Genomic DNA, 24095 nt, shown 5'->3' on the forward strand with positions numbered 1-24095 from the left:
TCAAACACTGAGTAAGTGCATTGAACAAATCAATGACTGGATGTGTCAGAACTTTCTCCAATTAAACAAAGATAAAACTGAGGTAATGGTAGAACGTATAAAAGTTAGCGCTGAGCTTCAGTCTGCAATGTTCAAAACAACAGATAAAGCCAGAAATCTAGGTGTAGTCATGGACTCTGACCTGAGTTTCAACAGTCACATTAAAACAGTTACTAAATCAGCCTACTATCACCTAAAGCAGGGGTGCCCAACCTTTTTTGAACTGAGAGCTACTTTTAAAGTTGCCAGTCTGCCGAGATCTACCAGTCCAAATAGAGAGGCGTAGCCATTACTGACAGCCTACTACCAGGTAAATACACACTTCTACTTGTATAAAACTGACCTTTGTACGATTAATACTTCATAAAATACTGCAGATCCTTTATCTTACCTCTTACTAATCTGCACACATACAAGTATTTAACTGAAGTTACACAACAGTGTTGTTGATACAGAGTTGGAGTTTATTCACACGTCACTACAGTGGGTAATGTTTTCAAGAAACATTGAACAGTGCTGCCACAGATGACACAGGACAAAAAGAAAAGACTCTGAACCCTTTCTTTGCCATTATATAAAAATAGTGTTGCTACAAAAGTATAAATTAGGCTTACTAATAAGACAACTCAGATCTGAAGCTACACAGGAATCTGCTGCCAACGTGCAATAAAAAAGACAACATTAATAGAATCAAACCCTTTTTTGTTGCATTTTAGTCGAGTATAAAAATAAATGCCTTTAAAATAGGAAGCAAGCAACACTAGTTTCTTAACCTGAATTGATAATAGACTATAATCAATTTAAGTTTGCATTCTTATACCATTTTGTAGAATAATTATAATGAATAAGTTCAAACAAACTAAAACTCACAGCTGATTAATAACGGTATCTAACTTGAGTTTTTATTATATCAAAAACCTGTTGAAATGCTGCTGTTATTTTTACTGTCCCCCAAAAGTGCGTCGCAGCCTTCATGAAAGCTTCTTTCACAACTTCGCCGTCTTTGAAAGACTTCATGTGTTTCTCAAGAACGTGACTGACACGATAAGATGCTCTGGTAGCAGCCTTGCTCTTGTTGTTGGCCTGGTGAAAATGGACTGCTGTGCATTTAGCTGTGCTCTCAGGCCCCTCCCCTTTTGGAGCGTAGGGCAGAATCAGGAGGGAATTCCGTCTCTTAGCGTTTGTGCACTGTTTTGAAATGCCGCTCCTAAATTACCCTTCTTCGATAAAGCCACGCTCGCATTGCAGATGAGACAGATGGACTTTGAATTGGAATAGATACACAAATAATCATCCTCCCACTCGGAGTGAAAATTATATATTTTGGGCTTATTTTGCTTCTGCCATAATTGCGGTCTTGTGTGTGTGCGGACTGTCACTCCTGTTGACACGGACAACGTCAGCTAACTCACGCCGGCCAATCACAAAGCTTTGATGCGTTCAAGTGCATTATTCTGGCACAGGAAGATTATCTTACAGGACATTAACGATAAAACAGAATATTGTTGTTCTATTTTTAGACACATCTCGCGATCGACTGGGAATCTCCCCGCGATCGACTGGTTGGGCACCCCTGACCTAAAGGATATATCTAGGATTAAAAGACTAATGTCACAGCAGGATTTGGAAAAACTTGTCCATGCTTTTATCTTCAGTAGACTCGACTACTGTAATGGTGTCTTTACAGGTCTCACTAAAAAATCTATTAGAAAGCTGCAGCTGATTCAGAACGCCGCTGCTCGAGTCCTCACTAACACTAAGAAAGTGGATCACATCACTCTTGTTCTGAAGTCTTTACACTGGCTTCCTGTGTGTCAAAGAATAGATTTCAAAATACTGCTGCTGGTTTATAAAGCACTGAATGGTTTAGGCCCAAAATACATTTCTGACCTCCTGCTAAATTATGAACCAACCAGATCTCTCCGGTCTTCAGGGACTGGTCAGCTTTCTGTCCCCAGAGTCAGAACTAAACATGGTAAAGCAGCGTTCAGTTATTATGCTCCAAATATCTGGAACAAACTCCCAGAAACCTGCAGGTCCGCTGCAACTCTGACTACTTTTAAATCCAGGCTGAAGACTTATCTTTTTGTCGCTGCTTTTAATTTAACTATTACTGCACTGTAACTTTTATCCATGTATTTTTTCTTTTAATGTTTATTTTATTAGCTTTTCTTTTTAATGACTGATTTTAAATGCCATTTTCTTAATGTCTTTCAGTTTTTGTAAAGCACTTTGAATTGCCTTGTGTTGAAGAGTGCTATATAAATAAACGTGCCTTGCCTTACCCTTTTATCCGCAATATGTGTATGTATAACTCATAGACTGTATATATTATATTTATGTTATATGTATAACTATAAAGTATACAGACAGTTTTGTGAGGTATCACAGTTCCCTCTGCTGGACAAAGATGAAAAGTGCATTTAATTGTTTAACCATCCAGGGTGAACTAATCGAGTTTGAAAAACATACAGGATTGTTAAAGGTAGGGTATAGGCAGAGCCCTATAATAGAAATTCTATCTATACGGCGCTGGCTCTTCCGTTTACTTGTTTAATAAAGAAAAACAAATGGTCCGTAGATACACGGATTCTGACCTCATCTGCGCTCTTATTTTGTAAGGTAACTTCCGGTAGCATAATATGAAAAACGGTATTTTATTTATATTTTGTTTTGAGAAGTAGAAATTGAAAATCATCCCGTGTTTTAAGTTTAGTAAATCCCCTTTTGACCATGATAAAGAAAAACGCTTTGTATTTCAATTTTGTTTTTTCAATTTTAAAACGAAAATTAAATATCCAGTCGTTTTTTGTTTTTGAATATACTTTTGTGAAAAGAAAATCCAATGACCAAAGCATACACTGACCACTGACCAGTACCTTTAGGGCTATTGAATACGTCTATAAACACACGAGTTACGATATCCGATTCGAAGCAGGAAATTACGGAGGAACGTGAAGGCAGCGGGACAGTCTGTCAGGGGGACAGGGTTCGCATTATATTTTTTACACTTTGTGGAAGTTATTCTGCCATGGATCCACAGCCTCCTCAGAAGCCATGGGAAAGGATGATCCCAGGGGCAATGGGTGCACCTATGAATTACAGGTAAACGCTATAGCCTTAGTTTGATATTTTGTTTACTAACTACAGCTGGTACGCAGTTGTTGTTAGCTAGCTTAAACCAGCTAGTTTACACTAAAGTTGTTGCACAAGCGAGGTGATATCTTCCAAACAGTGGAGACTTTGACATGGTGGTTTAAAACACTGAACAATTATCTAATTAGTATTTGTCAAAAATATTTTTACCGACGATAGCCGTTTAAATAAAGTAAGCTATCCTGTGCTACTAATAGCTAACTAGCTAGCTAGGCCTAATGAGGCCATGTTGTGTGTCTGCTATCTGAAGTTACATAAAGTGTGTATCGAAACGCTGTACATTAAATGCATCGCAACATGTAAACTAAAACCTTTTAATAATTTCGAATTGCCCCTTACAACTTCGGGTAGTTTCCAGTGGTGCAATGAATAAGTAACCTACGTTTACTCAAGTATATTTGAGCTACTTGTAATTTACTTGAATATTTTTATTTCATACTTTATAACTTTGACTTAACTACTTGTATCTCAAAAATACTGTCTTTACAAATCAATCACACAAATGGGAAAGTTTGCTGCTATTTATTTTAATAAACGTAATAGGTCTAAAGCATTAGTAATAACTGTAATGTGTTTTAAATAAAATACATAAATAATGTATAGCATTATATAAATCATATTAATGCACATACTCACACGTACGTTGCAATTGGAATGGGAAAATACATATAAAAGGGGAACAAAATGTTAAAAAATAATACATAATATGGACTCTTGGCCTCGATTAACTAAAATATCAACAACAAAACCATGTATTACTTTACAGGCAATATACTGCCAAACATAACATAAGCTCAGTTTGATACAAATAGCAACACTGTTATTTGACTTAAATCCTAAAAATTCCCACCCTACTCCTGTGGACGATGTTGATTAAAAAAATAATTGAGGTAATTTCAATAAAATAATTGACAATGTTTTGAACCGTTTGTCTTGTCTTCTCATTACACAGATCTGCAAACTTTGGCTTGGCTCCAGGCCCCGCTCCTGTAGGCCGTCCCGTCCTGACCAGAATGGTTCCCCCGGTGCCCCCTCGCTCCGCCCAGCAGTCTTACCGACCTTCCTACAGCTCTTTTAACTCCTCGTCCTACAGCCCCTATGGGGGCTCCATGTATGGAGGCTACAGCCCATACAGCTATGGCGGTGGTGGTGGTGGTGGTGGCTACGGCATGGGAGGAGGGTACGGCCGCCCCCCTCACACGGAAGAGGTCGCCCCCAGCCGGTTCGTGCAGCAGGCGGAGGAGAGCAGTCGCGGAGCCTTCCAGTCCATCGAGAGCATCGTCCAGGCCTTTGGCTCCGTCAGCATGATGCTGGACGCCACCTTTTCAGCCGTGTACAGCAGTTTCCGTGCTGTGCTGGACGTAGCCAACCACCTCACACGGCTGCGCTCACACCTCACCAGAGTTCTGTCAGCCTTCGCTCTGGTACGCACCTTGCGCTACTTCTACCGACGGTTACAGAGGCTGCTGGGCCGGAGATCAGACGCTGAGGTGGACGACTTGTGGGCAGACAGTTCAAGTGATGCCCTTGCTACAAGTGTGTCCAGAGGGGATGGAGCGGGGATTGAGGGCCAGCCTGTGAAGTCCTGGCCTATCCTTCTGTTCTTCGTTGTAGTTTTGGGGGGACCCTACCTTATCTGGAAACTGCTGAGCTCTGACCCTGGCTCTGAGGAAAGCGGTGAGGCTCATATTCCACATTTTACACACGAGATGGTGAACTTTTAAATGTGTATGCACATACTTTCTTTAACTCAGGAGCTGTCCTTCATTTATTTTACACTTTAGATCAGCAGCTCTCAGTTTGTAAAGAAATGTCCAACACTTAGCAAGCAGCTGCTAGCACAGTTGAGTTCACCATTACTGCTGGCTTTACCAATTATTTGGAATGAAAATATGTCTGTGTCTCATTGACTCATTGGCCAACAGTTAAGAAACACTGTATCTATTTTTCAGACCAAGGACCACTTAATACTAAAAGAAAATCCCCAAAATTGCCCAAAACAATAGGCCTCCAGCTGTATATGACAGACTACAGGCAAATGAAATGGTTCTATCGTACAGTTTTAAACTTTGAAGCTACATGATGTCGAAATTATTGTTAGTATTTGTATCTACATAGTGCCAGGGTATTTTTTCAAATGCTCTGACCTTTTTGTGCGGCTGCTCTATGTGCTTCTATTTCTGCACACCACACCGCCCGACCAGCACTTTTCTGCTAGAGGAAAAAAAGCGTACTCATCCTTACAGAAACATTACATGTAATAGCTTACCCTCCCTCAAACACACAGACAGAGCAAGTGCTGCGGCAGGTACTCGTCTCTGTTATTGTTTGAGTTTTTGAAATTAGCGAGAAAATATCAAAGACTTACAGTTGAAGATGTTTTGATATCTTTAAAAAACATCTTTTCATTGACCAAAGATTAATTCTGTACCAGAAAAGCTCATATTGGTGTACGTAGCCTGGCTTTTACTCTTAATATAATCATAAGTAACAATGTTTTGTGTTTCTTTGCTTAGCCACTAACTGGGCGAGTGGGGAGGATGACCATGTGGTGGCCAGAGCAGAGTATGACTTCTCTGCTGCGTCTGAGGAGGAGATCTCTGTGCGGGCCGGAGACATGCTCAACCTCGCCCCTAAAGGTGAGAGCTCGCTAATAATATCAACAGGACAATATATTCTGTCCTCACGTTCCTCTCATACAGAAATGATTCATCACATCATGGTAAACTAGACCATTACAGTCAATGTAATAAATCCTTGAAAAGTGTTTAAAGACAGAATTGGAAGTTCCTTGATTTGGTTTCTCATCTTATTTTATTCAAGTATTTGAACAACATAAACTTCTAGTAATTTGCAGTGAAAGTTATGTTAGCATTAAACTAGATTATAGAAATAACTGAAAATGACATATCCAATCAAAAAGCCTTTAAAAGTGTGTATTTTGAGTGAAGAGTATCAAACAAATAGTCAATTAAAATGGCACTTACTCCTCTAATGGTGAGTTGCTGGTTTTTGTATGTGTTTATGAGGGTTATGTTGCAATGTGGGAACAATATGGATGCTACACAGAACATGTGTTGTATTTAATTGCTCAGAGCATTTAGACAACATATGAGTATTTGTTTCGAAGTTGTTCTAACTTAAGGTGGCATTCATGTGAATTTTCCCATTCTGGTACCCATTTGTCAGATTTCTTTGTCACCACATGAATGCAGCACGGCCTACCTTGCAATGTTAGCAAAAGTGAAAATGATTTTGTGCTTCCATCGCCCTTGATTAAGATCTCCAACATGTTCTTCCTTAGGCTATGCTAAACCAAGGTTTCTGCAAGTCGTTTTTCTGTAATTCTGCTGAGACCAACAAACCGAGGCAAAATATAAAACCTCCTTGGAGGAAGTGATCATGAAAGGCATTTTCTGTAAAAATTAGGGCTGTCAAGTTAACGCGTTAATAACGCGTTAATAACGCGTTAACGCAATTTTTTTTTAACGCCACTAATTATTTTAACGCGATTAACACACGTGTACTTTTTTTTCCTCGGCCGCCCCGTAGTTTCAGAGCGCATCGAGTTTAAAATACCATCTACAAGCTGATGCTGACAGCCCCGCGCCTGCCGCCCGCTTTTGGCAGACCACACTTCCACGCTCACCGGCAGGCTATTGGGAGGACCGGGAGGGTGTGTGTATGTGTGGCCCGAGCGAGCGAGAGAGAGACCTTACGTGCATTGTTGTTGTTAGCATCTGGTGCTAGCTAGCTGCGCTAACGGCTATAAGGAGCTGTTCAAATGAAAACAGAGGAGCGACATTTCGCCACAACTGCGCCGAGCACTTGACTTTATGCAGGAAGCCAGACAGTGGGACATTGTACGAGAAGTCAGCACACTCAGCACGGATAGTGCGCAACATGATTGCAGCGTCCAGGCAGCTCCCGTTCGAGCATATGCCTTGAGTTGCACATAGCTCCAACGCACACACACACACACACACACACACACACACACACACACACACACACACACACACACACACACACACACACACACACACACACACACACACACACACACACACACACACACACACACACACACCATTTGTATTGTATTATTGTATGAGAGAGGTTCCAGGTTGAATTGAGGCGAATATTTGTAATGTTCAGAGGTTGTTGTGTTTAATATTCATGAGAATATTTGTCATTCAAATGATAATAAACATTAGCATAAAGCATATTTGTCCACTCATATGTTAAGAGTATTAAAAACTTGAAAAATATTCCTCTAAGGTACATTTAGAACAGATAAAAAATGTGCGATTAACTATGGACAATCATGCGATTAAATATTTTAATCGACTGACAGCCCTAGTAAAAATTCAAGATTTCTCTAAAGAAAATGCTTGGTGGGTGTGTTTGATGTTGATGAGCTCAGATTGTGACCTTGTATTCTCCCCTGTGTTTAGAGCAACAGCCCAAGGTGCGTGGCTGGCTGCTGGCCAGCTTTGATGGCCAGACCACAGGACTCGTCCCAGCCAACTACGTCAAGGTCCTGGGGAAGAGGAGAGGCTTGAAGCATGCAGAGATGGAGAGGCTTGCTCAGGTCCAGCAAGGCACCACACAGGCCTCAGTAACAGCGCTTTCTTCTCACCAACAGCCAAGTCATGCCCCAGGCTTTCCACCGGGTCTCGGCTCAGCCTCCGCCCCTGTTTCTCAAGAGGCCGTGCTAGATTTAGTGTACAGAGAAACCCCCGCTCCCTTTAGTGTGGGAACATCCAACTCCAGTATGCCCTCGATAGTGCTAAACATCCCTGAGAAGACGGACCTGTGATGTTTGTGCATGTATGCATTTCTCTTTATGCAAGGTTATGTGTGATTTATTATGGGTTGGCTCATTCAGTATTTGTGTTTCAGTCTGAAGCCTGACTAACAATGATCTGACAGGAGATCTTAGGGGAAACAGTATAGTCCTCATTAAGAATTGCTCAAGTTGTAATACAAATCTATAATTATTCAAATTAGATGAAACACAATCTGGACCTGATGATAAACTAAATGGTTTCCTGTTGTACTGTTTAGAACAAGTGTGTCTGGAATTAGGTAATCCTTACATATCTTCATTCAGAGCTTGTACAAGAAAAAAGGTTCTGTGTATTCGCTAATTAGGATACACAACTGTACTAATGATAATGTCGGATTTTGTATTTAATATGTTGAAATTGTTCATTAACATGAATTAGTTCAATGTTTAAGTTAATGTGGTGCACTGATTCATCATCTGTATACTGACGCTGTAAGGACAAAGCCAAGGTCTTTTATTTGATACCATAATAATGTTATTTGGTGTTTGCCCCTACATGTAGTAGAGTTCTCCACATAGTCTTATTTGTGAAGCTAATGTGATTGGGTTATTCAGAATGAGAAGGGGGCTACATTTGCACATTTTCAGATTTTGGTTGGTCCAGAAAGTAATTTTGTAAATATTTGATATAATTATTTTGAAAATAAATATTTAAGAAACTCGTGTTGGGCTCCTTGTGTAATGGCTTAATATATCATTAGTAGCTAGTTGGATTATGAAGTGAGTTTCATTAGTAATAACAGGGTTTCACCACAGACATGGCCAAGATAGCTTTTTTTTTTCTTCTAGGTTTCATTGTACTAATACTGCTAGTGTTACATTTTTCCATGTGAATTTATTATGTTTTTGGAAAATGTTGAGGACAAAAATAATCGATTTACGGCCTCTGTCTCTAAGCAACAGGACGCCTCACCTGCTGCAGTGCGACAACAGGGCAATAGTATGAAGCTGCGGCGTAGGGACGCAGCGAAGAACAGGACTAATTTAACAGCGTTTATTTGAGTAAAATGTTTCTTGACTTTACTGCAAAGTTCAGATTTAGACAGTGCAGCCGGTCGGTAACTTTTCCCCGTGCTACTGAGCTAGGGGCTTAAACATTTACAAACGTCTGATGGGAAGCTACATAAAGTTACCTAGCTAGCCAATATGCTAGTTGCTTGAAGCTAATGCTGCCTTCATGAAGTATTGGAAGTTATGCTTTCATGGGTGATACAGAGCTCAAAGGTATTTTTGTTGAAGTCGGAAATAGTAATTTGGCAAAATATACTTTAAACATTTTTTTATTTCCTTTGACCGCATAACTTTAAATCACTTCTATGAAAGTGAGTATAACCATTTATATGAATAAATACCGCACAATTTATCATGACATTGCAATATATGCTATCACCAGGGGTGTTTTTTTTAAAGCATAATCTGTAATAAAAAGATGAACGAAAGTACATGCGACTGACTGTATCACTGGAGTTTGTGACTAGGCATTTACGAGGAGTACTTGAAGGCAGCAGGTCCCTCAAAGTGAGCTAGCATTAGCAGTAGCTGCAGTTAGCCGGTAGGAGAGCACCGCAGCATCAGCATCATCCACACACCATGACATGAGACAGGCACCGACTCCTACTGCACTGTACGAGACAACGGGGAAGAAAATCCCTCTCCAAGATAAGTATGTCCACTATATCTAACCATTCTTAGCGTTTGAAATGTTTGTAGAGAACCAGCTGAATGAATTTGACCTATAATCATGTGATGTTGATGCAGCAGGGGGCTGACAGAGGGACTCGGCCTGCACTAGCATCACTAACGTTACTCCACTGACATTACGAAGTTTCTCGTTTGCATAAAATGAATTTATTATATTCGTCTGAATCAGAAAATATATGTAAAGTGCGAATATCTTTGGCTGCTATCATTATCTTTGGTTAACCTCTGCAGACCCTTCAGTTTGTTACGACCTACGATGTATTCAATGGTAGAACATCGTAGCGACTTTGGTTTCTAGTGAAGGACTAATTAGTATGGAGCCCACTTCAAAACGTACCCTAGTGATGAATAAATACAAAATATCCCGTAAATCATTATAATGGAAACTTTCCACTCTATCAAAGTTATGAGAAACTTTCTTAAAATATTTCTATTTATTTTAAACTAATGATTTGTTAATCAAAATAATGAGAAACATTCTCAAAATAATGTAAACCTTTTAAAAAATATTGACTTATTTTGAATTAATGAATTAGTATTGCAATTTAACACCATTTTTACACCACTTTTAAATGAGCACAGCTCTCCACTTTAAATATAGCATATTCGTCATATTTTATTATATTTCACTGTACTTAGTTTATCACTTCATTTTATTTTGTGTAAATATAGTCTTTATTTTTAATTTGTTAGGATAGTCTTAAAATAGTTATTAAAATAGCTGTTATAACAGTACTATTTTAAGATGATTTAGTTTTTCTACGTATTCTTCTTTCTGTGTCTTTGTATGCACCATATATATATTTCTTCTTCTTCTTCTTCTTCTTCTTCTTCTTCTTCTTCTTCTTCTTCTTCTTCTTCTTCTTCTTCTTCTTCTTCTTCTTCTTCTTCTTCTTCTTCTTCTTCTTCTTCTTCTTCTTCTTCTTCTTCTTCTTCTTCTTCTTCTTCTTCTTCTTCTTCTTCTTCTTCTTCTTCTTCTTCTTCTTCTTCTTCTTCTTCTTCTTCTTCTTCTTCTTCTTCTACCAAAGCAAATTCCTCGTATGTGTATGTGATTTTGTGACCAAACAAAATACCTTAAAAGTCAATGAATTACCATTAAAGGTGATGAGATTGTAATTAACACTAAGAATATATTTCTATGAATAATACAAAATAAAAATTGAGAATAAATATAAAAGAAATACAAAAGCACATTTTATACATACTACGATTCACCAGTAAACATTCACATGTACATACACCTTGGTAATTTACAGTTAATGTCATTACAAAATGGAAAGAGCATTGGTTGGATTTTGTCCAGCACTCCACCTTTATTGTTAATGGTTTTATATCTGGAATTCATTTGATTTCCTTTGGAAAGTATTTCAGAGTAAACAGCGTAATTGAAAAAAGACATTGTCCAAATGTACTGCAGCTGTACTATGTGGTATTTTACAGTGGCCATTCCCCATGCTCCATAATGATAAGAACATATCAAATACAATCATCAAGCAGCTGTAGGCATTCATCGTTGACTTACTGCCTTTTATTTCTCATCTCTCTGCCTCTGTAGAGATGAGACGCTTCTCCTCGGATAACAACAACTTTCCTTATGACAACAACGTCCTGGTTTTGGACATGGTGCTGGGCTCTCTGTGGGGGGTGCCCCAACCCATAAACTGGGACAATGTAGCCAAGCTGGTTCCAGGATTCACTTCCAAGGAGGTAACTGGAATGCTGGGTAACTATCATTGCTTCCATCCATCTGCCCCCTCCCATCCATCAACCATTCCACCGTTTAGTGACGTTAGGTGTGTTGTTGGTAAGAAATAATACTGTGTCTCTGATGTGATCTTGCAGTGTGCCTGTCGCTTTGAGGAGCTGAAGACCACGGGGGGGTTTCCTCACGTGGACAACCAGTGTAATGCCCTGACAGAAGGAAGCACCTCCCCTTCAGAGGGCCCCCCCACGCTGCTGGAGGCTGGGGAGGCGGTGGAGACAGGAAGCAACCAGAGCAGCAGCAAAGTGACAGGTCCGTTAGTGACATCCTGAGTACAATACATCACTTTGTTTATTGAAATTGAAACACACACATGTCCAGATAGTCAAGTATACCATCAAAACGTAAGAGGCTGAACCCTTATATAAAATGCTAGAGCAATAATAAACAATGCAGTACAAACAAAAGACCCAAAAAACATACATGTTGGTTACCTAGTAATAATAAAAGATGAAACAAAATAATATATATATAATTCCTAACCCACTTAAGGTACGATTTTGCAGTTTGACATATTTAAAACTATCATGAATGTACAGCTTCAAACACTACAGGCCAGTGGCCAGCATAGTAAACCCGGAAATGTTGAGTACACCAAAATGTGATGTTAGAAATGTATAGTACGGGTCCCCAGCACATAGAAACTGCCGGATGCTACTAACTTGTGTATGTTGGGCAATTTGCACAATTAGTATAAGTTGCGTTCATAGAAATGAATAGCCTATGTAAACGATAGTTAAAAACATGACTTGGCCGATTTGGACAATGTTGGAGTGGTTTTGGGGGTTATTGAGGATGCTGGATCCCTTATTGGCCAAAAATGGCAGTTTAACCAGAAATTGGCCACATATGTATACGCTGTGGGCTGGTTTTCCATAAAGAATGAGAACAAATCATACTTTTAATTTCCCCCCATTTTATACTGGACTTTCCAAAACACAAATGTCAGTTTAGTTAAGTGTAACATGCAAATTGAGGAGAAACTAAACCCATACATAACGTCTATTAGAAATATTAAACAGCAATATTAAAAAGTAAAAAAAGACACAATTTGTTACTGTGTGTGACTTTATTTACATTTTTCCTTTTGGTGTCAGCAGGCTCAAAATCAGCGGCCACAGGAAGGGTTGGTGCCGTGGAGAAGAAAGAGAGACGAGTCTCAGCAGAGGATGTAGACAAACCTCAGAAACCACGAGAGTAAGTATTGAAGATTGTTGTTTTTCCTTTCAAATGAATGTCCATTAATATAAGATTGAATGAGTGTGTCCTACCCAAACATATTTCATTCCACTATATTTCAGTTACATTTTAACGCTTTTCCAGCATATTTTCATGATTATCAGAAATATACAGTGATACTTCTGACACAAAGTATTCCTTTCGTCCCATATCTAGCCCCAACATGGTGATCCATGTGTGTGATGAGACCAAGAACCTGAAGCAGGACTTCACATGCCCCAGAGATCTTCTAGTCAAAGAGATGCGTTACTTTGCTGAGTATTTGTCTGTGGACGCCCAGAGGTGGGAGGAGGTGGACATCTCAGTCCACTGTGACGTGCAGATCTTCGACTGGCTCATGAACTACGTCAGGAGGAACTCTGCGGGAGAGGGGAACCGAGACAAACCCCGCCTCGGTAAATCCCCGACAAACTACAAAAACATAATCAATATAACATTGTTACACATGGGAATAGCTGTGTTGTGTTTTTGGTGGGTCACTGGCTGTGTGTTCTGTGTTAGTGTTTGTTTTGGGGTTTGCTTGGTTGGTCATGTAGTGTTTGTCGGTTACAGAGCCCAGCAATGTGATCTCAATCCTGATCTCCTCCGAGTTCTTGAAGATGGATACGTTAGTAAGTGTTGTGACGTGCCATTGCTTGCTGTGGTGATGTGCTTCGGCCTTTTGTTTTGAATTGTAAAAAAGACTTATTGAGATGTTCAGAACTGATGATTGGTCATCTCTCTCTTAAAGCAGAAGGCCCTTATATAGAGCTTTGTTAAATTGATGTTGCATGGATGTTAAGAGTGTTGACGTTATTTAGCCCCAACATTTATTTAGGCAGTTTGCTGTACATTTTTATACCCATGCTGTATTTAAAGATAACATTCTAACAATGACAAAGCAGGGCTTAATCAGTATATTTCTAGGGTCATTGAAATTAAATGAATTATTTCTGGAAAAGTCTCCAAATGTGGTGTGTGTTTGTCCATGTTCAGGTGGAGGAGTGCATCCAGTACTGCCACAAACACATGAGCTCCATCGTGGGTACGCCCTGCAACATGAACTGCATCAACAGCAACCTGGCAACCCGCATCGCAGAGCTCTTCAATCACAACGAGGCCGACGACATCCGGGACAAAAAAGACAAGTTCAAAAGGTACGGAATTTATTGGATGATTTACTTTTAATGGTGACAGTATAATAAAATATGACAACAGAAATGTGAAGCCTCGAATGCTCTCCCATTATAGGCGCTTTCACACCGCAGTACTTTTCCCACAAAGGTTCATCAGAACTTAGTTCATGAGAACTCTTTAGTAAATCAAGTAAATCGCCAGAACGCCGACACCTCCTCATCTCCACCGCTCCCATGTTTTCTTTTGTGTTGCCATTAGTGATGTGTCGGTCGCGAACGAGCCGGCTCAAAGAGCCGGCTCTTTTAAGTGAACGACGGGATCTAGATCGGCATGAAGGCACATTATGCAATGTGCACATTATCCCGCTTATTACATGGCCACATTCTCAACAAAGTAACGACATGACTCCCAATATTAATTTAAACGCTTTTATGGATTTAGAAAATGATTTTATTGATTTAAAAAATAGTTTTATGTATTGATTTAAATTGACATGCATCCGCTAAGAAAAGTAGTCCGTTGTTACTGTTTGAACTAACGTAGCAACGGCAGGAACTGCTTCGATAGTGTTTTTGAGGAGCTTTTTGGTTACAGATTTGAAAACATCGTTGCTTGCTTTAAAAGTAGCACAATTCATTATGTCAAACCTTGGAAAGTATCTAGATATCCCTGCCCTAATGCCAAAGTAACTGGCAACTGAATATGTGTCGCCGTCTGATGTCTATGTCTGGACCGCTGCGTTAAAAGGAGGGTTTCTGCCCCATTACTTCTCTTCTTACTTCTATAAGAATAAAACACGGAGGACGGAGATCTCTTTTTCTCCCCCTCTTCTGACAGCCCAGCAGCTGATCTCAGAGCACGCTCCCCTCTCCTGCAGGGGGGCGTGGTCAGCTGCAGCTCACAGAATCAGCCCCCTGCAAAAACAGCGCTGGAAAGAGCAAATAGAGCGAAATGAGGCATGGCTAAAATGCAGGATCTTTTATATAGGTCGATACAGTAGCCCCTTTTTTAAAATAGTTTTTATAGGTGTTGCTATCTGTTTTGTGTAGCGTGGTTCTACAAGCAAGTCAATGCATTCATTGGGTGGTATCAGAGAGTTGCACAGGTCTGTAAATGCAATGAAAACAATTGGCCACAGCAAATCATTTATATTAAACATGTAATTTTTACTTTTGAATACTTCAGTACAAAGGATGTATTGAATAATTTAAGTGATATATGTGTACACATATAATTAGTCAAAACAGGGCTTCATTTGATTGAATTAAAAGGTATAATAAGTGGTAAACTGAAGAGCCGTTTGGGAGCCGAAAGAGCCGGCTCTTCTTGGTGAGCCGAGCCAAATGATCCGGCTCACCAAGAAGAGCCGGAATTCCCATCACTAGTTGCCATAAGTTAGTCTCTCTGCGTTTGTGCGCTGGGCTAATGCTAATAATGCTAATGCGAGGATAATAAAATGGCGGCTTCACAAAACTTTTTGGGAGTTTTACGGGGCGTGGTTTGCATTCCGCCCAGCCAATCAGACATAGGAACCTTTTTCTCCTATGACAGTACCTGCTCTCTAGTAGGGACTGAAAAGAGGGTAAAAAAGGTTCTGATGAACTAATTTTTCTTCCGGATTTTTTTGGTGTGAACGCAACATTGCGGAACTATATCGGAACTCAAGTGGGAAATGTACTGCGGTGTGAAAGCGCTTATAATGGGAGAGCATTCGAGGCTTCACATTTCTGTTGTCATATTTTATTATACTGTCACCATTAAAAGTAAATCATCCAATAAATTCCGTAAATTGAATAAAGTGATTCATAACATTAAATAAGTATGAACGTAATGACATCTTGAAGGAACACCAAGTTAATTCAGTTACATTATATGATTGTTTTTGTGGTACAACTTAATATTTTCAATAATTGTATAAGAGCCAAAACAGATTTTGTTATTGTTTTTATGGTACTGCTGCTGCCCCTTTATTATAGGTGCAGGAAAGCAAACCGCTGTAAAACCTTTTATTTTGGAAAGGCTTAATTGCAACAAATATGGATTGAAAAATACTATTGATAAAAACATGTTAATTGTGGAAATTATTAGCTCGATCTTTTATTTTTTATTTTGACATGTTTGGATCACACAAGCTGGTCACCCCACCAGCCACCACTGGAATCTAGTCCTATAAATACTATATTTCTTATTATATTAGTGTAACTTAATCTTAATCTGTCACGGTTCAGAAATACCTCCTTTAAACAGAATGAATACACATGCAAATACAAAGAGTTCAAATTACAAATGTAAACTTTATGAATAAAGCTTTGAAGCTTCAAACTATCTAAAATAATAAATAAGTAATCCTCAAACATTCTCTGGATTAATTTACATAAATAGATGCTTATTTTGCTTTTTTTTAAAATTTCCTTCCCAAAGTAAATTGTTTCAGAAGAAAATTGAGCGTCTCTTCGATCCCAACTGCCAGAACAGAGACTCCCCTGGAAACGCCTCGACCCTGTACCGGTGAGCAGCTCGCCTCTGTTCCACCAATCATTCCCTTCACTTTTAGGTTTTAGTCGCGTCTTCTCTTATCAGTCTCACTGTTGGACATGTATGTGTATGCTCATTCCCAGGTGTGGTCTCTGCCTGAAGACGCTGACCAAAGACACAGAGAGGAACATTTCTTGTGTTCCTGGGAAAATCAACATTGATTCTCGAGGAGAGATCATCTATTCACACACTAAGTAATACAGCAAAGAAACAGATTCATGTAGCTCCTTGTTTGTTCAGCTGAAAATAAACAGAAATATCCCATTCACTCTAAAACACAGTGTATCCATGTGTGTGTTTTTCAAGACAGAAGAGCTGGGATGTGCATGAATACATCAGTGTCCTGTATGAGGAGCTCAAGTCCTGGGTCCTGGTCTACTGGAGGATCTGGGGAACCATCAACTACCTGCCCTGCTCCCGGTGCCAACAGGTGAGTGGATACATGGAAGGACACATACTTTTGACTGTATTCATCCCCAGCTAAAGGTGTGTGTGTGTGTGTGTGTGTGTGTGTGTGTGTGTGTGTGTGTGTGTTGTGTGTGTGTGTGTGTGTGTGTGTGTGTGTGTGTGTGTGTGTGTGTGTGTGTGTGTGTGTGTGTGTGTGTGTGTGTGTGTGTGTGTGTGTGTGTGTGTGTGTGTGTGTGTGTGTGTGTGTGTGTGTGTGTAGGTGTTTGTGTGTGCAGAGCTGACCCAATGCAAGTACCACCCGGACACTGTGTTGTACCCTGGGATGGCCACTGAGAAAGGATGGCATGGTGCAGGAATCTACCCCTGCTGCAACCAGAGGGTGCTCCGCTTCGACCCCTCGGGTATGCCAAAGGTATGGACCCCACACACACACACACACACACACACACACACACACACAGTTATTTTATGAGGTGCCAGTTCCCCTCCTGGGCACTGCCGCCGTGCCCCGGGTTTGTTACAGTGGCTGCCTACTGCTCATAAAATACTAGAATGCGTTAATGCAGACACTACGTTTCACTGTGTGTACGGTGCTGTGTATGACCACATATGTGTGTGACCACTAAGATAGAAATCGAGACGAATCCACCATTTACAATGTCCAACACTGACACCAGAGTCCCAAGCAGAGGAGCTAGCGCAGCCCTGCTAACCCAATCAGCTGCCTTCACATGACCAGCAGTAAAACAGCTCTGCGCATTCTGTGCTCATATTTGTCTACGTTGAAAGCAGTGCCCTTGAAGTTGTCGCCAAGCACTGCACTCAAAGTTCTAATTATTTCAACTTTGACCTCCATTCCCACTGATCTTTCATGCAACCAATGAGATTACAGCCGTATTAAACACCAGGGGCAAGCAGCCAATGTAACGACAGAATTCAAACTAACTAAATGCTTTCACTGCAAGGCTTTGCACCCACCTTCGCTGTGAGCAAAGAGCAAAAAGCGCAATGTGAAGTTTAAGAGTTGGGGGGTCAAGCGTGTGTTTTGATATCATACAACTTTGCTATTGTTACATACATTTACAAACAGTTCCCAGCTTTTTTATTAGACACTCCAGACACCCAGAGGCTTCCCTGGCCGACCCCAATCTTAGGTTTACTCTTCATATTTGTTGCCAATACATATTTCAAACCGTGTGTTGAGGAGTTCTGTTACAGCGTGAATGTGTTCCTGTGTAGGGCTGTAAGATGCGGGACCACATCGTGAACGTCCCTGATGAAGAGGACTGTGACGAGGCGACCTTCGCTCAGACCCGAGTCCTGAACGACCTGCTGCTGCACCGAGACGCCGTGTGTGTGTGCAGCACCCCCACTCCAGAGGGGTGAGCCGGAGTGTGTTTGATACTATTTCGCAGGAGCAGCTGTTGTGAGAGGTTCTGAATGCATGTGTTTGTGTTTGTATGTGTGTTAGTCCTGAGGAGAGTCCCTCCGGTGCAGAGAAGGTTCCGGACTGTGATGTTCTGTTGGAGCCCACCCTGCTGGGACCCCTGAAGGGGGAGGGCTGCACCGTGAGTCTCTCAGTGTGTTGCTATTCTGATGCTTCTCTTCTACCAGCATGTTGTGTTTCTGGTTCTGACTTAAGCTACTTTATTTTCTCAACCAGTTTTCCCTTTTGAAAAACTGGAGTCTGCAACTGGTAGGACTTTTTCTTCACTTCTTTCATTACATCTGCTTATATTCTTACATGTATATGTTTGTTAGCCAGCTGTCTTTACAGTTACAATCTCATCGAGGTGATTTGATGGACTTGTTTTGTTAGCTCAGTCAGTGTCATCAAGGGGGTTTCAATGTGACCTTTACTCCTCCAGAGGCAGCAGTCCCTCCTGTCAGAGGATGAGGAGTACACCACAGGGTCAGAGGTCACTGAGGATGAGGTGGGGGATGAAGAGGAGCTGTCCAAGAAACAAGGTGTGGGAGCTCTGTAGCTCATTAAGTGGCAGATGACGTGTTGCTGGTTTATATATGTATGCCTGTGCTGTGTGGCAGAAGTAATGAGGGACAGAAGGTGTGTTTTAGTTTCACTAAAGCAGTTCAGTAAACCATGTTTTGTTTTTGAGTCCCAACAAGTCTCCTTTAGAGAAGGGTCATTCTGAAATGTTGCGTCATCACATGGACAATCTTTTACACAAGTTAAACCTATTAACACCAATAGACTCTGTTGCCGTCATCAGACACAAAGACATGAACAATAGGGTCCAGGTTTAAAAATACTGAATTTATGAATGAGGAGTAGAAACAGGATCAAATACAATGAGAGGTCTAATGATAACAAAGTAGGCGCACTGCCTGTCTGAAAGACATAAGAAGAAGTCATGGATGGGCTCCTGTCATTTAAAGCTGCTGTTTTAATCACAGGCTCCTCTGTGTTCTTGTCTTTTCTTTTTAATGATTGTTTTTGTAATGACAGTTTAATGCAGTTTCTATGGAAATTGTGTGTAATCACAATAACCTCATGGACAGCAATAGAAAGCTATCATAGTTATAACTGCAGTCATTATGAAGGTAACAAAGTCAAATAGACGTTTTCTGTGTTTCTTCCTCATAATCTACATGAACATACTTTCTATAAGTATGTTTTTGAACAGTAGACACTATATGCAGTTTGACCTCATGAGTGTGTCATAGCTTTTTATTTCCTTTGTGGTCCTGGTAGCAGCTTCCATTTCATGCTGAGTCACTGTTTCAGCTGAACCGTTCAAAGTCAAGTCAGGACACTCAATGAGCATATGTAGCACCTCTACACTGTTCTTCCCTCACTTTGCATTCCCATTGAATCTATTTTTAACGTTTCATTGTTGTTCCTTTCAGCTCTTCCTTTCTCAGGATGGAATTAAACAGTTGCTGTGTTTGGCCAGCAGATGGCGTCAGCATGCTCATCATGTGTTTGTGTTTCCAGCTGCTAAGAAGGCCAAGAAGGCCCACAGACCTCTGAAAAAACAAATGTCCTCTCCAAACTTCCAGCGCAAAGACAAAGCAGAGAAAGTGAGTCACTGACTGCATTACTGTTGAACATCGTAGGTGGACCAAATACTGCAGAATGCAACATAACATCTTAAGTGTTTGATTTGTGTTGTTTCACTAAGGTCAGAGGTGGAAGAGGTACTCGGATCCAAATTTGCCCATTTCAGAATAATATATATAATATGTTTTATAATGATTGATCATTAAAGTATTCTCAAAGCTGGTAAAGGTGTAGCTAGTTTGAATGACTTTGTAGACTGCAGGGTAGCTTGTGGATTTACTCCAGGTGGAACTACCAATCAATCAATGTTTATTTATATAGCCCAATATCACAAATGTTACATTTGTCTCAGTGGACTTCACAGTTTGTACAGAATATCAGTATGACAATACGACACCCGCTGTCCTTATAGACCCTCTGTCCTTAGACCCTCTGTCCTTAGACCCTCACATCGTACAAGGAAACACTTCCAGAGAAAACCCACAGTTTAAAGGGAAACATGGGAGAAACCTCAGGGAGAGCAACAGAGGAGGGATCCCTCTCCCAGGACGGACAGACGTGCAATAGATGCCGTGTGTAAATTGAAAAGATAATACATTTGCAACATAGGTAGTCCAAATGTTTGGAAATGCATGTGTGTATAATAGGAAGATGAATCCAAGAGGATATCAGCAATCCTGTGGGAGCCATCAGGGAAGCAGTATGATGAGAGTCAGGCAGGACCGCAGAGACAGGTTCAGCCACGACTCGACTCAGGACTCAGGACACAACTAAAGTCTGATTTAAGACTTGATTATATTTCACATCATTCATCCAAATCTGTAAAGTAACTAAAGGGAATAAATACATGTAGTGGAGTAGAAGTACAAAGTAGCAAAACATTTGAATACTCAAGTAAAGTGCTAGTGTCTCAAAATTGTACTTCAGTATAGTGCTTCAGTTAGTAGTAACTATAGTTACTTCACACCCCTGACTCTGGTAGGATGCAGTGTAAGGCTGCAGCGTGGGTTTTGTTGTTCTGTAACAGTGTATCATTTCAAGTTACCTTAACACATTTATATCAAATAGAAATCTTGCTTTTCAAAATATAGTGACTTTAAATCAACTTATGCAATACTTATTTATAGTTTGTGAACTTCCATGAGTTATTGTAGAAAATGAGGAACAATGTAGTCTGTTCTGAGTACTTCTATCCATAGTCAGGTACTTACAGTGGATTTCAGTTGCGGGCAGAACCAAACTCCCTTGGAGCGGAAAACTGCCACTTTGAAACCTGCTTCGCTGTGTTTTCTAAATGTGATGTTCTTTCCCTCAGTCACAGTCCAGGGACAACACACCTTTCATGTGAGTACTTCCACACACACACACACACACACACACACACACACGCTCTTTCTCATATTCATGCTTACATATTTCTGTCTGTACAGTATCAGATGCTGGGTGTTGAGTTGACTAAAACTCGTTTTGAATGTATCTGATAAACCACTTGAATAGGTGTGTGTGTATTACCTCCGTGTGTCTTTCAGAGTGAGTGTCCAGAAAAGTAAGTGGGACATTTCACGCTCCATGAGGTTCAACCAGGACGCTCAGAGGGAGGAAGGTAGGGCGGAATGTCATTCAGATCAATAATCTATCAGCTATTTTAATAGTCTTATGAATATTCTTATTGTAGTCCTTAGTTTTGACGTGTTCACTGAGTTAACATTAAGTTCGATCTTGCTGTGTTTGAATTGTTTTGTCTTTTTGAAACCAGACCAGCGTCGCATGGAGGAGATCATCGGCTACCTGACCAAGATGAGGTTTGGAGAGCAGGAGCAGAGCAGATCTAAAGACACTAAAGAAGCAAGTACCTGTTCACAAGCACAGGACTTTGGAAATATAATGAAATGATTGGTGTAGAGCTGTCAGCCCTGCTGTCCTAGTTTTTACAGCTGCCTGACGCCAGATTGTGTGTGTGTGTGTTTGTGTGCGTGCGTGCGTGTGTGATTGTTGTTGCTGCAGCCTACAGGTGGAATCTACTCAAGACTTGAAGCCCAGTTTAAGGGTTCCTCTCAAGCTAGACAAAGTTCAGAGAAAACACCCAGGTACTCCTTTGTGTACACACACACACACACACACACACACACACACACACACACACACACACACACACACACACACACACACACACACACACACACACACACACACACACACACACACACACACACACACACACACACACACACTTTTTTATACCATGACTTTTTTTCAATCACTATACTACGTCGATTTTTCATTTATTTTCTGCTTACTATACTATTTCTTTTTTTTGGCACACTATACCATGACGCTTTTTTCGACATTCTATATACTATGACTTTTTACATTTGAAAAATATTTTGGACATACTATGCTGTGACTTTTTTCCGATCATACTTATTGTTTTTTTATCTGATATTTACGAAATACTGTACTATTACTTTGTTTCGACATCTGTCACTGTGTTGTTTTTTTCTGATAATTACGACACACCAAGACTTCTTTACGACATACTATGCAATTCCTTTTTTGTAACTTTTACTTGACATACTTTTATGTTTTTTTCAATATACTATGACTGATTTATAAAAAGTATATACTATGACTTTTTGTTCACAAAAAAACGACCCTCTCTTTTAAGACGACCTTAATCATTAAAAAACAAATGAAATCCCCAATTCGTACTCTCTTTCTTGACACAATCCTCAAAATGCCACTGTAATCTATCAATTACATCCAATCTTCTCTCTCTGTAGATCTAAAGTGCGCTACGCTCAGATCCGGAGCACCCAGAGCAGCTGACGGGGAGAAGACCTCTGAGCCGTCTAAGAGGCGAGCATGAACACTGACGAAGAGCTCTCAAAGAGGAAGATCCTTCTGCGAGGGCTCCGCACCACAAAACTCCTTCCTACTGCCGCCCCCCCCTCTGAGCACGGCCTCCACTTATAACCCAGCTGTGGACACTAACCCTAACCCCCCCCTCTGTGCTTAACTCAGGTGACTATGTACTGATCACCATCAAACCGCTGCCCTCTGTCACAGCTAGCTTCCTATTTATGCAGCTGCAGTCAGTCTGAAAAACACCCCCCACAGTGTGTCTGTAGGATTCTTCTCTTCTGCAGCTTGTTCTGTTTCTAACTGTCATCTCTTACAGGAGCATAGCCAGTGGATCCAGTAAACTCCACACATATGGGACTGAAAAGCTTCTTTGAGGGAGAGATAAGATCACTGCAGTAACACAGGTCGGCTTGTTTCAATCAACAGAACATTAAACTCTGTTTTAGCAACGTTCCCCCAGTTCTGGTAGAAACATAGGTCTAGTCCTTCCTGTCTGTATTGGAACGTGACTGCACTGTACAACACTGGGACCAATAAAACATGACACTTGTTTGACTATGGTTTCCGTCCAGTTATTGTCCACTGGGGGGCAGTGTTTCACCTTCGCGGGGGGCTCTCGACAATCAACTTTGCCCCAGTTTGACCATAACCTGTCTGCCAAACCTCTGCCAGGTGATATCAGATCATTCAGGAAACATCAAGTGTTATTAAACTCTAATCAAACTCTTTTTTGTTTTTTTTAGACGTGGTTGATTTTTCTGGATCAAAAGGCAGAAAGGAGGCAGTTTCTTCAGTAGAAAGCCCTGGGCGGGGGGCTGGTATGTGTCACTGGGCGGGGGGTCAGCCGCTCTCTGTGTAACAGGCGCTGACCAGTGTGTGTGCTGACCCGCTCTTCCTGTCCAACTTACGCATGGGGTATTAATAACCCTGCCTGCTGCAGCGTGGACACAGCAGAGCATACGAGATGTAGAGCGGGCTTTTTTTAAATGGTGGGGGGTGCCCCAGCTGTTCTCTCTTCTCCTCGACAGCGGATGCCGAGAATGGCTGAGGATCTCTGGATCTGGGTCAGGAGAGGAGGGGTGGAGGGGGTCCAGTTACAGCCCGACTGACTTATGGTCCCAGAGAGAGGATCAGATATTAAAACATCATAGCAAACATAAAATATTAATTAACAGAGGAAAGAGCTGCTGACTCAACCAAACCTTACACACATAAAATGATATCACTGATATGAGGAGAACAGGTGATGGAACATGCAGCAATTCATCCAATTTATTTATATATAAATAAGCTAAAACAGTAAGACTTAAAGGAAATATGCAAAAAAACAAATAGAAGAGTAAAAACCTCGTCACGCGGTCATCTAGAGATGGGACAGTTCAAATCCAATGCATAGAAGAGAT

At 40.7% G+C, this 24095-nt stretch overlaps 2 protein-coding genes across 8 annotated transcripts; both read left to right on the top strand.

Annotated features, from left to right (window-relative positions):
* Positions 1–2654: 2654 nt before the first annotated feature.
* On the top strand, positions 2655–8711 carry pex13 (peroxisomal biogenesis factor 13). The gene is made up of 4 exons (XM_034224487.1): positions 2655–3144; positions 4148–4872; positions 5712–5834; positions 7653–8711. The coding sequence occupies exons 1-4, from the start codon at positions 3071–3073 to the stop codon at positions 8015–8017; spliced, it is 1287 nt and encodes a 428-aa protein (XP_034080378.1). The 5' UTR covers positions 2655–3070; the 3' UTR covers positions 8018–8711.
* A 254-nt stretch (positions 8712–8965) lies between these two features.
* Positions 8966–23248, top strand: kiaa1841 (KIAA1841 ortholog). 7 transcript variants are annotated; one of them, XR_004569882.1, is made up of 22 exons: positions 8966–9710; positions 11304–11455; positions 11591–11762; positions 12608–12707; positions 12906–13144; positions 13302–13360; positions 13725–13885; positions 16287–16373; positions 16484–16594; positions 16707–16830; positions 17068–17220; positions 18048–18190; positions 18280–18376; positions 18472–18504; positions 18677–18776; positions 19765–19850; positions 21146–21174; positions 21360–21433; positions 21587–21675; positions 21835–21917; positions 22611–22851; positions 23009–23248. XR_004569882.1 is itself a non-coding variant. In XM_034225088.1 (21 exons), the coding sequence occupies exons 2-21, from the start codon at positions 11306–11308 to the stop codon at positions 22654–22656; spliced, it is 2136 nt and encodes a 711-aa protein (XP_034080979.1). In that variant the 5' UTR covers positions 8966–9710; positions 11304–11305; the 3' UTR covers positions 22657–23248. The 7 variants fall into 7 exon arrangements, 5 of the variants coding, with proteins under 5 accessions (XP_034080979.1, XP_034080958.1, XP_034080971.1 ...); XR_004569880.1 differs by having other exon boundaries at positions 21842–21917; XM_034225088.1 differs by having other exon boundaries at positions 22611–23248.
* Positions 23249–24095: the final 847 nt, after the last annotated feature.

Source organism: Gymnodraco acuticeps, unplaced genomic scaffold (genome assembly GCF_902827175.1).
Source record: "Gymnodraco acuticeps unplaced genomic scaffold, fGymAcu1.1, whole genome shotgun sequence".
NCBI classification, from domain to species: Eukaryota; Metazoa; Chordata; class Actinopteri; order Perciformes; family Bathydraconidae; genus Gymnodraco; species Gymnodraco acuticeps.